Source organism: Nymphaea colorata, chromosome 4 (assembly GCF_008831285.2).
Source record: "Nymphaea colorata isolate Beijing-Zhang1983 chromosome 4, ASM883128v2, whole genome shotgun sequence".
NCBI lineage: Eukaryota > Viridiplantae > Streptophyta > Magnoliopsida > Nymphaeales > Nymphaeaceae > Nymphaea > Nymphaea colorata.
This window is the reverse complement of record NC_045141.1, coordinates 4,717,364-4,733,261: the sequence shown is the minus strand read 5'-3', so window position 1 is coordinate 4,733,261 and position 15,898 is coordinate 4,717,364. Positions and strand designations below refer to the sequence as shown.

The following is a 15,898-nucleotide window of genomic DNA, read 5'->3' as shown; positions in this document are numbered from 1 at the left end:
GCTTGTGTGAGTGCATGGTGTGCTCGCACGCGTGAGCTCTCCCTCCCCCTTTTTTTAAAAAAAATAAAATAAAATAAAATCTAGTAAAATGAAATAAAAATTCTGTTACATAAAAAATATTTTTTTATTTAAAATGTAAAAAAGGTTTTTTGTTGAAAATGGACGGCCGATTCCATTTCGAGTCACTTTGGACTCGTCTTCAAATCCAATTTTCGTTCAGTCGCTCGTTGACTTGTTTGAACATGCAACTTGGGTTTTAAAACACATTTTGGCGTGAGAAATGTGTTTTTAAAACAGAGGGAAGGTCCGTGCACGCGCGACACTCAAATTTTGTCGTTTTGAACTCGATTTGAAATTATGGGTTTGAAATACTCGATTTGGATCTTCCAAATTTTAGCTGTTCCCATATCTTTAGATAAATTTTCAAATGTTCTCATCAACTTATTTGAAAAAATAAGTGTCTTCACCATTTATATTAACATAAAGCCACAATGATATACACCTTGCTATCTCACATTAAACTATAATAAATGCAGAAAAAACCATCTAACTACAAGAAGGTCCAAACTTTGACAACTTATGATATTTGGTAATCCATGGACAAGAATTTGGAAGTGGAATGGAGGAGGAAGGGTGTTCGAAAATGGCAGACCTTCTCGGGTTTCTGATAATCGATCACTCCATGGTAAATCCTCGACGAAAAGATCATGGGTGGAATTCTCTGGTTTCATCATCAAGATTTCAGAAGTGGATGTCGAGCACTCTCAATTCAGATGATAAATGGAACATCAACAATCAAGATCGCTTCAAGAGTTTGGGAAAAGATGAAGCAGCCCTTTCGTTGGACTGTGATTCGCTGTTCCATTGGAAACTTATAGAAGAATGACATTGCTATCGAAACACGCCTCTGGGATTAAGACATTGCTATTGAAATCAGACTTTCAGACAAGGGATTGACAGAAAAAGTTTGCTATCAACTGACTCTATTTCATAGATTCACTTTTAAGCTGTTTTACACTTTCTTCATTTTTCTTACGATTTTGCATGGAATGAATGAATGGGAAAGCTCGCAATTTCCATTAAACTTTCGTAAAGTGCCCCCAAAAAGAAAAGAAAACAAAATTGAAATTTAGTAAAGGAGTTGAAGGAAGTGAAGATCTATCATTATGTCAGGAGAGCTAAGGAGTGGCAGGGAGAGAATAAGGAAAAAAAATTGGGAAAAATGATTTAATAAAGGAGAGACCCAGATCAAAAGCAGAACCAGAATTGGGGGATAACAAGTTTCGGTTTCTCCATAGGCAGATGGAAGTTGAAAATGAATGTTAGACCCAGAAAGATTGGAATGTAGAGATTACAGGAGACCAGCAGTTGCGGAGTAACTAGAAGACGAACCAGCTGGTGGGTGGCGAGAAGATAGAGCAGGAGATGGAGAATCAATTGATAACAAAAGAATCAAGGGGAGAACCGTGAGTCCATATCAGGTTTGATTTAAAAAATAAATTTCAGGATTCTTGTTGTTTGGATGGAATGAAAACTAGCAAAGAAATGACTGGTTTGGAGAGTGAGGTTATGGTGAACAACTCACCACCAGGTTTGTCAAGGAGAGAAAATGGAAGAACAGCTGGTAAGAAAGTGAAGACAGATTGACAATACTTCCACACAGGGAAACTTGGTTCCAGAGTAATGAAGACAGGTTTGAGGCAGGAAAAGGGGAAACAGAGTCCACACCAAATATATCCAATGACGACACTCTATTACGGAAACATCCAACATTTATTGGCTAATGCAGTTCCATTTTTCTTCACCAGGTTTGTCAAGGAGAGAAAATGGAAGAACAGCTGGTAAGAAAGTGAAGACAGATTGACAATACTTCCACACAGGGAAACTTGGTTCCAGAGTAATGAGGACAGGTTTGAGGCAGGAAAAGGGGAAACAGAGTCCACTACACCAAATATATCCAATGACGACACTCTATTACGGAAACATCCAACATTTATTGGCTAATGCAGTTCCATTTTTCTTCATCATTTCCAATAAATGCTTCAATTCTGTGGTCAACTCAGAAGTACCAGTCCTCCGGCAGCTCCACACATGGAGTCATTGCTGGGCTCAAGCTCGAGTCGAGCTGTATAAGATCAGCAAAAGGTTGACTCGATAGACCAAAATCGTGCCTTGAGCTCGACTCAAGCTGTACAAGATCAGCAAAAGGTTGACTCAATAGACTAAATCGTGGCTTGAGTTTGGCTTGTTTAAGTTCCTTTACCAACTCTTCCTTCAATTTCTTTGTTTTAAATTTGAAAATTAATAGAAAAGCTAAATTAAAAAAAAAATAGAGTCAAATTCATGTAACTTGAACTCGACTCCTTTATAAACTTGCGTTTCAAATCAAGTGTAACTGAACAAGTTTGAGTCGAGCTTGAGTTAGCTTGACTAATTGTACAGCCCTATCTAATCCCAAAGAATTTGGTAAGTTGATAGGAACATTTGAAAGTTTATCTAAATATATGGGGATTAGAAGAAAAGACAAGATATTTGCACTGTTGATTAAGACTAAACTTCTGCTAGTTACTAAATAGCTTACGTATAATTACTAAAATGAAAAGACTAAAAGCAGTTTCCATATAAACAAAATAAATTAACTCATTAATTTACATTATCCGCCACTGTGACAACTTGAAATAACATACATACATGGTTAACTATGTACTGACCAGTTATGCCCTTTTATTAATGCATAAATCATAAAAGATTAAAATCGATGTTGTTTTTACTTAATTATACAATGATTAGGCGAGAAAACATAGGCGAGCGTATAAGTTCGTTTAAAAGGTACTAATTATATATATATATAGTTGTTTATCATGGTAACAACATTGTGGCTTTATAATACCAAAAGTTAGGTGTATTTTTGTGAGTTGCCAAATGCTTCCTGGTGGCACTAGGAATTCTCCATTCTGGATCTCGGACTCCATCTGGTTGGATTTCGAACGAAGTCCCATTGCTGACCTGGCCATCGTCATGAAACATCACTAATTGGGCTTGTGAATCCACTTTTATTATGTATGTAAATGGATTTAGTAAGTTCAATTACCACTTGTCCTGATTTTGGATCCATTTTTGGTGCAGAAATTTGCAGCAAACGGGTTTAGATTGGTCATGCATTTTCATAAGTTGAATGAGAATGGGAGTCCATTGTTCCAGTGGGATCCAATAAGAATGTGAAATGATACATATACATATGTTTGTCGGATCTGAACTTGTTTTGAAATTAGGATAGGAGATAAAGACTCAACTGATTTGTTTTCATAGCAGCTAGTGGAATGCTAATTCCAACCTTATTAGACATATGAGGTGAAGAAAAATGGAACTGCCTTAGCCAATAAATGTTGGGTGTTTCCCCTTTTCCTGCCTCACCCTATCCTCATTACTCTGGACTCATGTTCCACCTTGTGAAAGTATCATCAATCACCTTCCCTTTCCTACCAGCTGTTCTTCCATTTCTTTGCTAGTTTTCATTCCACTATTTTTTAATGGAGGAGAAAGAATCAAACCTGATGAGGACTCATGGTTCTCCCCTTCGTTCTTTTTGTTATCAATTGATTCTCCATCTTCTTCTCTATCTTCTCGTTACTCCGCAATTGATCTGGTCACCTGCAAATCAATCTCTGCATTCCAATCTTTCTGGGTCTAACGTTCATTTTCAACTTCCATCTGCCTATGGAGAAACTGAAACTTGTTATCCCCCAATTCTGGTTCTGCTTTTGATCTGGGTCTCTCTCCTTTATTAACTCCTCATTTTTTCCCAAAATTTTTTCCATATTCCCTCCCCGCCACTCCTTAGATCTCCTGGCATAATGATAGATCTTCACTTCCTTCCACCCATCTTTCTTTGCCACAGCCTCTTTGAAGAAACCAACAATTGTTTCACTCTACACCGACTTGTCATACGAGTATATATTCGCTATGATAGGCGAGGAAATTTTAATATTACTCACATAGTCAATTTCTTCAAGAACGATTTCTCCCTCTTTCAATTCCAATTCAACCTCAGATTTTGGACTGAAATCCATTGCTACCTGCACACAAATTCTGCAAGCCCCATGCTTGACATCAATTGAGTATGGATGTCATCTTCCATCGGTTCTCCCTATAGCGCTCAGGCAATAGCTCGGAAAGTGCTTCGATTCAATAAAAATACTGGCAAATTGGGAACCCTAATCCAGATTGGCACTCTCATATTCTCCTCAATAGATAAGGAACACCTTGGATCCCATCTGCTGGCAACCATCACTCTTCCACCCAGTTTCCATTGTCCCCTTCTAAAAACTACCCTGAGTTCGTCCTCACTATGAACCCTTACAAGAAAAGCATACCTCCCTAAGAAGGAGAACTTAGGGTTTGCATCTTGTCTCCATGAACTTATCAGATCATTGCAATGTAAGCATAAACAATGCTCTTCTTCTATAAGTCTCCAATGAAACAGCGAATCACAGTCCAACGAAATGGGTACTTCATCTTTTCAAAACCCTGAAGCGATCTTGATTATTGGTGTTCTATTTATCATCTTAATTGAGAGTTCTCAACGTCCACTTCTGAATCTTGATGATGAGAACCACAAATTTCGACCTACAATCTTGTCGTCGAGGATTTACCAGGGAGAGATCGATTATCAGAAACCCGAGAAGGTCCGCCCTTTTCAAACACCCTTCCTCCCTCCATTCAACTTCCAAAATTCTTGTCCATGGATTACCAAATATCACAAGTTGTCAATGTTTGGACCTTCTTTTAGTTAGATGATTTTTTCTGCATATATTATAGTTTAATCACTCAACTACTACGTGTCTAAAGCTCGCAAGCAACAAAATCTGCGTATGCATATGCATCAATTTTCCTTTTCCTAGCTTGCAGGCTGCATTCTGTCTTTTTTCATGTTCGATCAATGCATATAAATGTCTATCTACATGTTCATGTTCATGTGTGCAACCCACTGAATGAGGCTTTCGGTTGCACAAATTGTATCTCATATTTTGGTGGATTTATGCTGTTTTTTTAACACTTGAATGGAAAAAGTGATTGTCTTAAGCACTATGATGTTTGGTGAGCTTTAGTTTGAATAATTATTCTGACTTTGCTATTGTTTTTTATACATGTAGGATGACAATGTCAACTATGTTTATTTTGAGTGTCAGTGGTGTGAATGTCCAGTGCTACAAAACGGGGTGACCAATCAATGAGTTGAAGCATAATAGTTGTGATAGTACTCTTAAGGCACTAAAAAGCAAACCTTATACCCCTGGGGGACAAGAAATTGATTAGGAGCTTCGGCTCTCTACCGAATCGTAGGTCCACTACACTCACCCAGATGGTCAACGAGCTTTTTACTTGGCAATCGCATTTGGGAATGAACTGGCCAACAAAATGAGTGAGAATGCTGTTATCGCTTTCAATGTTGTTAATTTCACATAGGGTTGCTTCCTCTCCTGCAGCAGTGAGAACCAAGCCAGGTTCTTTGTCGAACCAGGTCAAATTCAAGGTTCCATTATAAGCCGAATTGCCTAAAGGCCTAGTTTACTATCCTCAAGTGTTTGATCACAAAAAACCTTGACATGTTTTCGATTATTTTCTTAAGATCTCATCCTTCTCCTAGTCCAAGTTTCAACTTGCACACCCACAACCAGCACATAAAAAATATAGTAATTGCATCTTCAAACTAGAAGAAGAGTGACAATAAATAGTGCCTATTGGTAACTGCCATCCTACCCCAGAAATCTAATTGTACATATTGATGTAGTTGAATTATTCTTTTGTCATTCTTCAAGTCTTCTGTCGTATCCTTCTTAGCCCTGCAACCACTTCCTTCATTTCCATTCTCTCATTTGGAGACTCCCTTGAACACGACAAGCCTATCTCCATGATCGTCATCAGCAGCTCATTCCTAGCAGCTGATCTTTCAGTTGCGGTATTGTTGCTTTCATCCAGAAGATGGCTGTCAGTGACATCTGAAATTGCAACTGGAAATGCTTCAGCCACCCATTGCCTCAAACTAAAATTCTCATCAAACGGTTCATCAGTAGGTTTTCTTCTGGTAAACACCTCCAGCAGAAGAATTCCATAGCTGTAGACATCGGCTTTGGCTGACACCTTTCCGGCCATCCCAAATTCTAAATCAAGCACTCAACAATATTAGACATGATTAGCAAGCACAATATAATTGGCTAATGCTCATGTATGACACAATTGCACTAATTGGTTTTGGGATAGAGGCCTGGAAATTAATGGAGTTAAGAGCAATTGAACCTCCAATCCTGCCTTTCACTTGTTGTGTTCTCATATATACATCTAAAAAAAATACAAGATTATGATTTAGAACTGAAGTCCTACTTCTAAAAGAATTCAAACATATATGCATGTAAAATAGTTGATCAATGACCTTTACATTATTGAGCTAGGAACCATTTGTGCATGTCTTTATGTGTGAGCTACCGAAATGAAGATGATTAGATGGATCATGGGTGTTTGCACATCAATTCATATATTTATTGATATTATATTGCAAATCACAGAAGAGTATAGTTAGCTAAAGCACGTAAGTCAGGACCAAATTATATGTATATATATATATATATATATATATATAATATATATATATATATATATATATATATATATATAATTGAAATCAGTCGGCTACCTATGTTACTGATGACTCTTTTTCTTATTTTGTGACCCTAAAAGGAGTCCAATACTAAAAATGTAGCCAAAGCAGTGACTATCATCAATGCATTTTTTTTCAGTGTTTTAAACAATACAAAATTAAAAAAAGCTTAGTCAGTTGATTTATAAATAAATGAAAATATATATATATATATCATAGAGAGAGAGAGAGAAAGAGGGAGGGAGAGTCCACTAGGACTGGCAAACCCACCCACTCTCTCTTTGCCTCTCTCTACCTCACCTCATCACCTCTCCGGCCCCTCCCATGGGATCCCACCTTCTCCTCCTCTTCCTCCGTGAGAGCATTATTGAAGAGAAAGAGAGAGTATTCACATATGCACACACACATGTAAGAACCCAAAGCCAGGCCACGTTGACTCAAGAAGCGGCTCAGGCAATTATACTCACAGTTTGAGGGACACAAAATTTATAAAAAGACAAAAAAAAAGAGATAGTACATACCTGGTGCAATGTATCTGGTGGTTCCGAGAGTGGCTGTAAGAGTGGAAGAATTCTGACCAACTAGAATCTTTGCAATGCCAAAATCGCTGACGTATGCTGACATGTTCTCATCTAGAAGCACATTACTTGGCTTCAGATCACAATGAACTACAATGTCCGAGTAACCAAGGTGAAGATATTCTAGAGCACAAGCCACATCAATCATGATATCCAATCTCTGAAAGAGATTCAACTGATAGTCACTCGAATGTAGACAGACTTCTAGGCTGCCAAGGGCTTGTATTGGAGAACTAAAGCCTTGAAATCTCTACTAGAGCAAGACATAATGAGTTTCGTGAGGTTTCGGTGCCTAATTTGGCACATGACAGTGCACTCGATGTCAAAACTTTTAGATGCTCCCTCAAATAACAAATTAATGATCTTAACAGCCACTGTCGTTCCATCTGTTAGAATTCCTTTGTACACTGAACCAAAGTTTCCACTCCCAAGAAAGTTTGCATCACTGAAATTGCTCGTAGCATGCAATAGCTCTCTATAAGAAATCACTGAGAGTGTAATTCCTGGTAATCTTTCAATGTCATCTGGACGTTTTGACAACTCCCTCTTTCTATACCATGAGATACCAATGAGTGTGCAAACAATGACCAAAAGTGCTGAGCCTCCAATTGCACAAGCAGCAATGACTCTAGCCGCATTGCTCTTACTTTGCCTCTCTGTTTTGTCTAAGCACAATGGGACATGGAATTTGAGAGCTCCACATATTGCATGGTTCCCTAGGAACAACTCGGCAGAAAGGTTTGCAAACTTTCCACCTCTTGGAATCTCTCCTTCCAATAGATTGAAGGACAAGTCCAAGACCTGGATGTGTTGAAGTTTCTCCAATGATTTTGGTATCTCACCGGAAATCTTGTTGTGGGAAAGGTCAATAGTGTCAAGGTTTAGCATGTGATCAAGTTGTTCAGGAATGTGACCATCAAATGTGTTGAGAGAGAGATTCAAATATTCTAGCATTTGGAGCTTTGGTAATGATGCAGGCAACTCTCCACTCAGCTTGTTTGCAGAGATATCAATGTTGTCCTTCATGGCTAAATTTCCAACATTCAGAGGGAGGTGACCACTGAAAGAGTTGTCATGCAAGTGTAGAATCATCTAGTCCTTGTACTCAAAAATTGGTTTGAGCTTAGATCCAGCCCTTGCAAACTAATGAGATTGTTTATAGAGCTTGAAATCGACCCAATTAGCATGTTGTATTGATTTTGAAAAATATACATGTGGACCAACTGGTAAAGTGAGTCTGGAATTGAGCCTTCTAATGCATTGCCAGAAAGACCTAGTGCTTGTAACCTGTTCATTGATCCTATATTTTGTGGAATGAGCCCTTTTATTTTGTTGAATCTCAAATCTAAGGAAATTAATTTGGTTAAACTGGTTAAGGCTAATGGTATAGTACCTTCAATCTCATTAAAGGAAAGGACAACATGCCGCAAGGTGGTTGTGAGGTTTCCAATGGAGGCCGGAAGAATACTGTTTAGAAGGTTTCATTCGAGATGAATTTCTTCTAACATTCGACACTTGGTCAAGGATGTGAGAATGGAAAGCTCACAGCTGCCAAGGGTATTGGTGAACATATTTCCCCAAAGAGAGTGCCTCCAGAGTTGTGTCAGACTACCTATTTCTAATGGTATAGGACCATTAAATTCATTGTCTTCTGCAGTAAGAGTTTGGAGACTAGTAGCATTCAAAAAAGAAGGTGGAAAAGGGCCATCGAAGTTGTTTGCACCCAAGTAGAGTTGTTGGAGATTAGGCAGGCAGCGTCCAACATCTTTAGGGAGATGCCCTGTTAGTTGATTGGATAAGAAACTCATAGTCTGAAGAGCAGATAGGTTAAACAAGCTCTCAGGTAATGCACCAGTGAGATTGTTCATTTCCACACTAAACAATGTCTAGCGGGTTATGCTTCCCAACTCAGAAGGAATGTTCCCGTGCATATGATTTTGACCAATATTAAGGTACTCCAGTTTTGAAAGGTTGGCAAAAGTGCTGGAATGGTTCTTGTGAGCCTGTTACCATAAATGTTTATGCACTTGAGTTCCAGCAAACTGCCTATTAACTCCGGAATGCTTCCATAGAATTGGTTATCTTGTGCTTACAATATTTGGAGACATTGACAATGGCTCAGTGTTTGTGGGATCAACCCCTCAAGATTGTTTTTTCCTATAGAAAGATTTTCTAACTGAGGGAGGAGACTAAAATCAATGGGAAGATAACCATGGAAACTGTCATTTGTAAGATCAAGAAACTGTAAGAAGGAGAGATTGTTGATGTATGGAGAGAGGGTACCTTCAAGTGCCTTTCCAGAGAGGTTCAGAGCAACTACCCTTTGTGAACCATGACTGCATGAAACTCCATTCCAGTCGCAGAAAGAGATGTTGGAATTCCAATTTGATAACACATTATAAGGGTCTTTAGTGGCAAGGGATTTGAAAGACAGCAATGCAAATTGATCTGACAAGGTGAAGAAGGAGAAACACAGAAGTAAGATGAGCGGCTGAGGTGACCGACCGTTGGTTGCCATGTCTGTCCAATTTGTTATGAAGAACATGCATGAGTAGAAATTCAAGGTTGTCAATTTATGTATAGATTCTCTTCTATAAAAATTGTCCTTTTCTTTTTCCAAGTGGTAGAAGGCTCGGGTCTTAACAACTTTGGAATGCATTGCTTCATATTTCCAAATTGATGGCATGGCAAATGATTACATCAATGGGACTCTTTGTTGTTTCCCTTTACCACTTTCAAGTCTATTCAATCCCAAATCGAAGTTGCCAATTAAACTTCTTTTTCCCTAGATATTCCCAACTGGTTTCAATTATAGTCATAGGTATGCTATCCATCTTTTAAATGGCGATGTTTTTCTATCATATAATATGGTTAGCAAGGAGAAAACATGGAAAATGTGGTAAATTTTTAAAAAAATTGAGTGAAACTTTAATGTTAAGGGAAAATAAGATGAATGGTGCGAAATTTAAAAAAATAAATAGATGGGAAACAAATAAAAATTATAAGTTGGAAACGAGCAGATTAGCAATAAAAAAGTATGAAAAAATGTCTAAAATGAAAAAAAGGAAAAAAACAAAAAAAAAAGTAAAAAGCATTTCTTTGGTGTGGGATTTCTTTTCGCCAAAAATTAGCTGGTTCGTTCAAATCTATGCTAAATCAATCTGATCTAGTCCATCTATTTAAAAAAAAACTATTGTTTTTTATTATCTTTTATAGGTTGTTTATTTATTTTTTAAAAGAGTATAATTTTTATATTTTGTGCTGATTCACAATCAAAACATTTATATCACCAGATCAACCAGCACATGGAAGTTGGTTAGTAACTCCATCCACTCGTTTCAAAAGCTGAATTTTCAAAGGTCGCAAACAGGTGGTCCATGATCGCTAGCTAACTGTACATGTTGAACGACTGATTCAAAATAGGAAAGGGAATATAAGATCTCATTCTTCAGCCATTAACTATCCGATTTTTGAATCAATGGAAGTTGCTAGACCATGATGGCTTGCTGGCTGTACATAAATGGTTGATAAAATTGACTTAGCGAAGACTTGAGGCAGCAACCGGCTGATTCAAGCCAATAATATTTCTAGCTAATCCAATCCAGTCCTTGCTCAACTATTCAACTATGCCTTCATCTAATCAAGCAACGTAGTAGTTGCAAACATTTTCATGACTGACGAGAACCACCACTTACATATAAGTTGTGACAGATGACAACCCACAATCAGGCAGTAAATATAATCATAAAAACACATCTTTTTTTTTTGAAAAAACAGTGATAAAACACCGAAAATAAGTCCACTAAATAAAATGGCAAAAGGATATATTTTTCTTTAAAAAGAATATCAAAACAAAAAAACATGGTTTTCCTGTCTTCTTTTTTTTTTTCAATTTTTTCAATTTTTGAGAAAGTTACCATTTGTTTTTTTGCATTTTTTGCTTTTTATTTTTCATGCTCGCCACATTATATGATAGAAAGACCTCCCTGTTTAAAAGTTGACAATTGACAACTCTGGTATGAAATTAAATAGAGTTGAAAAGCATACATTACCGTACCCACCCACATTTGATTTCTTTGAAAAAATCAAACAAATATTGTCCTCGCGTTTGGAAAGAAAGAGCATCTTCCTTGATTTTTCTTCACGCGCAATGAAATTTTAGATCCATTACCAGACCCACCCACGCTTGATTTCTTTGAAAAAGAAGCCCAAGTCTTTTTCTTTTGTATTGTTTCTGCACAGACTAGGACCCTACAGTTTGCAGCATTGACACGGACTTATGAAAAAAGAGCTTGAGCACAGTTGAACCTCTAGCGGCGAATATCTAATTAGGATCCAATGAAATGCTTGGAGGTAGGTGAGTTGTAAAATATGACAACTATGTGCGTTGGCCTTAATTATCGGTCAAATTTCATAAGATATCTGTCAAATTCAAGGACATGTTAGGTGGGAGAGGCAAGAAAAAGACTCATGCATGAAATGTGAAGCACAGTTTCCAAAGCAGTAAACCTTCAACTCGTGTTCATGCACGTATGGACTGGCATGGCTATCACCAGTTGCTTTATCTTTATCTTGATTTTTTTATATCTTGCAATGGAGAAATCAGCATTGTTTTAATTAACGCTGATATTCATGGTGATGTTTGCCAAGAATTGACTCAATCCTTCAAAAGCACACAAAAGGAAACAAACCCAAACACACAGACACATGTTAGCAGTTAAAGTGCACAAAAAGAGAACTTAATTTCTACGTAAGACTCAAGGAGCCAAGAAACATATTACTTGACAATCATTTCTTTGGTGACTTATAGCATAACCAGTACTCAAATATTTAATCCACGAGATTAATAAGATCGACATTACTTGCACAAGCATATCAGTGCTCTATATATTAGAATGAGTGTGTCAGAGGTGGAACCAGAAATTTTTTCGTTGCAAGGATCGAACTATAGTTTCAAAATTTTAACAGAGACCGAAATAATTTTTTTAATTTTTTTTATATACGTTAAACTAAGATTTATGAAATTTACAAATCAATGTTTGAATTTTTTAAAATTTAGGGCTGGGGGCCAAGGCCCCTGCCGGCACCCCTGCCTCCATGCTTGGTGTGTTATAAATGTGGGTCTGTCTAAGTACTATTAGCAATTTTGGCTTGATATGTAATATCTTGTTAGATGTTGTGGAATTTTATTTTTTAGTGGTATTATATCTCAAAGCATTAACATAGCCTAATGACTTACCCAATAATATAAAGGCAAAAGCCAAAAATCAACAATAAAAATCATGGCAACAAAAGAACATGAACTTAATGTGCTTTCTTTTGGCAATGTTTCGTAACATATTCTGTTGATGTTTTTAATCAATTAAATGGATTTTAATTTTGTCAAAGTGCTTCCTAAATGTTGTTTCTCTCATTCAGGCCTCTACATGAGTATAAAATTTAATCGCCCAATCAGTATGCTCCACATATATTTCTGCTTGCTTCAAGCAAGTAATCAATACTGGTGATTGGTCATACAGATTATAGATGATAATTAATCACTGAGTTGATGTGACCATCACATATGGATTCTAGTATTTGGATCCCTATGTTACTGGAATGACAAAAATCTAGCATCCATAAGTTAAAGCACACAAATAAGCAATTATTTCACAGAAGACTGTAAAAATATCACAATCATATATACCTGTGGAAGATAAGTAGCTGATGCAAGCCAACAACCACCAACAAAACAAAAAAAAAAAATCAAAATATCATTTAAATGCCTTGACTTAAGCATCTTAAACATGTTTTCCAAGTGAAAGAATCCATGATCAATGATGCAAGCTCGCAGCTCTAGGAACAAAGCAGGAACTAGGGGTCGTCTGGTAATCTCAACAGTGAATTATTGTTTTATGTATCAGACCTAACATTTAGGGCAGATTCATGGAATATTGTAACATAATATTACCTAAATTTGCCTAAGATTTGGGACAAGATCAAGACAAGATATAAGCTTATGCAGAGGCAAGTTACGATGTACGTAGCTTCACCCAGCTCTGTTGGTGGTGAAAAAAAGCCCCGTCAGAGGTAAGGGGTTAAAGGCTTCTCAAGACATTATAGTTCCAAGAAAATGATCAAATAAGATTATTTTGAGTGCTAAACAAAATCAAGTTAGAACGCATGGTAGTCACTGACTGGACATGGTCAATCATAACTGAAAGGTCATATAGAGACAATTCCTCCCAAATTAGGGTTGTCAATATATTTGATTTTAATTGGAAATCCAACCAAACTAGTTCAAAAAATATCGGACATAGAAAAAAATTTAATATCCGATTAAGAAATTGGATCAGATTCAAATTTAAGAAATGGCATCTGACTGGATTCAGATTCAGATTTGGATATATCCAATTGGATTCGGATTCAATCCGGATTGGATTTAATTTTAAATACAAATCTTATATTCAAATAAGCCAGAATTGATTCAAAATTCGAATTCAGATTTTGTTATTGGATTTTAGATGCATTGTTTGTATTGGAATCAGAATTTGAATATAGACATGTGAATATCCAAAAAAACCGATATAGTTCGTGATTTATCTTATTTGAATCTGATATATGTGTCTATGTACGTGTGTGTGTGTGTCTATATATATATAACGTATGCATGTATACAGTTTCTTTAGCAGTTAATAAATTTTTGTTATACGTTCGTGTAAACTACGACAACAATGAACCACGCTAAGTAACTTAACTATTGCATCATATGAACACTATATATATGTATATAGAGCAGATTTTCTATTTAAAAATTTGCAAATTGTAAATATTTGACGAACTCCTGGCAGAGGCTGTTGATAGTAGAAATGCTAGTTCTTTTTGATAAATTCTATTTCACTTCTTATTTGGTTTAGTAATCAACTGATCAACCTTGGTCAAAGCATGTAAATTTAAACAGTCAAAGAAAGGAACAAAAATTTGACAGAAGTCATGCAAAGTCTGGACGATGCGAAATGTACATGACCTTGAAATTTGACGATTAAAAACTCCAATCTGATCACATTCTATTTCACCACGGAAAACAGATTTCACTGCTGCAAGTAACGTAGACTTGTTCGAAAGTGATAAGAAGAGCTAAGACACTAAATCTAATACTCTGAATTGATAGGGCACCAAAAGTTTCAAGGAAGTCCAGTAATTTAGAAATTCAGTCATAGTTGTAACAAGAAAATATAATTATTAAACTTTTTACTTACTAAATTTTCAAAAAACCAAAATTTTTAACAATTGCTAATAATGTGACGTTTGGAAAACTTAAGCATGTAGGAAAAAGATCAAAATTTCGACTTTTCCATGGATTTGCAGAATATCGTCACAACCAATTTGTTGACAAAAGTTTTCAAATCTCAAAGGCTGATTGAAATGTTCCAAAGCAAAAGTTCTTAATTTTTGTCTCCTATATATGGGCCTAGTTGTTTCCAAGTATGTGACGATAAGGGCAACGATCAAGAACACAAGTTCGTCAGAGGAGAAAAAGAATAATCCAAACATACTCTGTAAAAGAGACCCCCACAACAAAGGAAGCCCTGGTACAGGTTGAGTCTTTCGACTTCGACGATGGAAACAATGTGTATGATGTAGGAAGAAGCAGAAGAGAGTGTACAAAAGAATGAGGAATGAAATCATAATCCAAGCCAACACTGCACGCTTGATTGCATTCCCGGTCAGGGGTTTGATTGCATTCCCGGTCAGCATTAAAGGGAATCAATTTACAAAAAAACTTGATCACATCCTTATGAAGACTATGGTGAACTCCTCTCATAGCATCAACCCTTTATACTGCAATGAGATGTATTGACATGCAAGGTGAAAAATAATGAGAGCATTACCCTCCAGCCGATCCATTTCTTGAGCCCTGAAGCAACAAAAGGAATAGGGAGGCTTCTATTTTCACCTGGGCACTCTGATTTAGCCTCCCACTCACCCGCAAACCCTGCACAAGTATCTAATTCTGTTTACACAAAAAGATGGAATACCAACCCATGCAGTTAAGACAGCATAACTGTCTAATTTCCTTCATTTAGCAGGACCAGCAGTCAAAACATCACCTAAAACATAGAAACCAGAAAAAACACAAGCTAGCACTCCATATCAAGGTGCAAAATCAGAGCAGTGGTGGAGTCAGAAACTTTTGCCTTTAAAGTTCAACCTTTAAAAAACTGATAGAACCTCGCTGCCGGCGCTATCGCTACCCAAGATCACGCTCAGCAGGGCAGATTGATCTCAACTTTGTGGTCTGCCACAGCTTTTCCTCCTATCCAGGATCAGGGGAGGCAGATGTTCGTTCGTCGGTTGATGGTCGTGCTGCTACTTTGGAAGTTGAACACCAGATCTACTGGCATGCTCCTTCACTGCAGCCTTCCCTGTCGTGATTCCAGCCTCTAAACCTTCATGGGTATGCAAAGGAATGCACCGTGAAACACTTCTTCATGTTGGCTGGGGTGAAGCGTAGGCTGTTGATCACTTGGATGGCTGGAAGCAGCCCCTTGCAATCTTCAACCATGGATTCCTTCGGCCGGTTGGGGAGAAGTAGAAAAGAGTATTGAGGAAAGGAGGAGGATTGATGCTGTCAGATCGAAGAAAGACACCAGCCGTGACTGGTCAAGGGTGAGAAGAAATCCTT

General features: G+C 37.2%; 1 protein-coding gene across 1 annotated transcript in view; it reads left to right on the top strand.

Annotated features, from left to right (window-relative positions):
• LOC116252592 (receptor kinase-like protein Xa21) overlaps positions 1–15,647 on the top strand; it is a 39,971-nt gene extending 24,324 nt beyond the window's left edge. Inside the window, exon 8 of the mRNA XM_031626957.1 lies at positions 15,442–15,647. Coding sequence (XP_031482817.1) covers positions 15,442–15,647 — 206 coding nt within the window. The remainder of the gene's footprint in view (positions 1–15,441) is intronic.
• Positions 15,648–15,898: the final 251 nt, after the last annotated feature.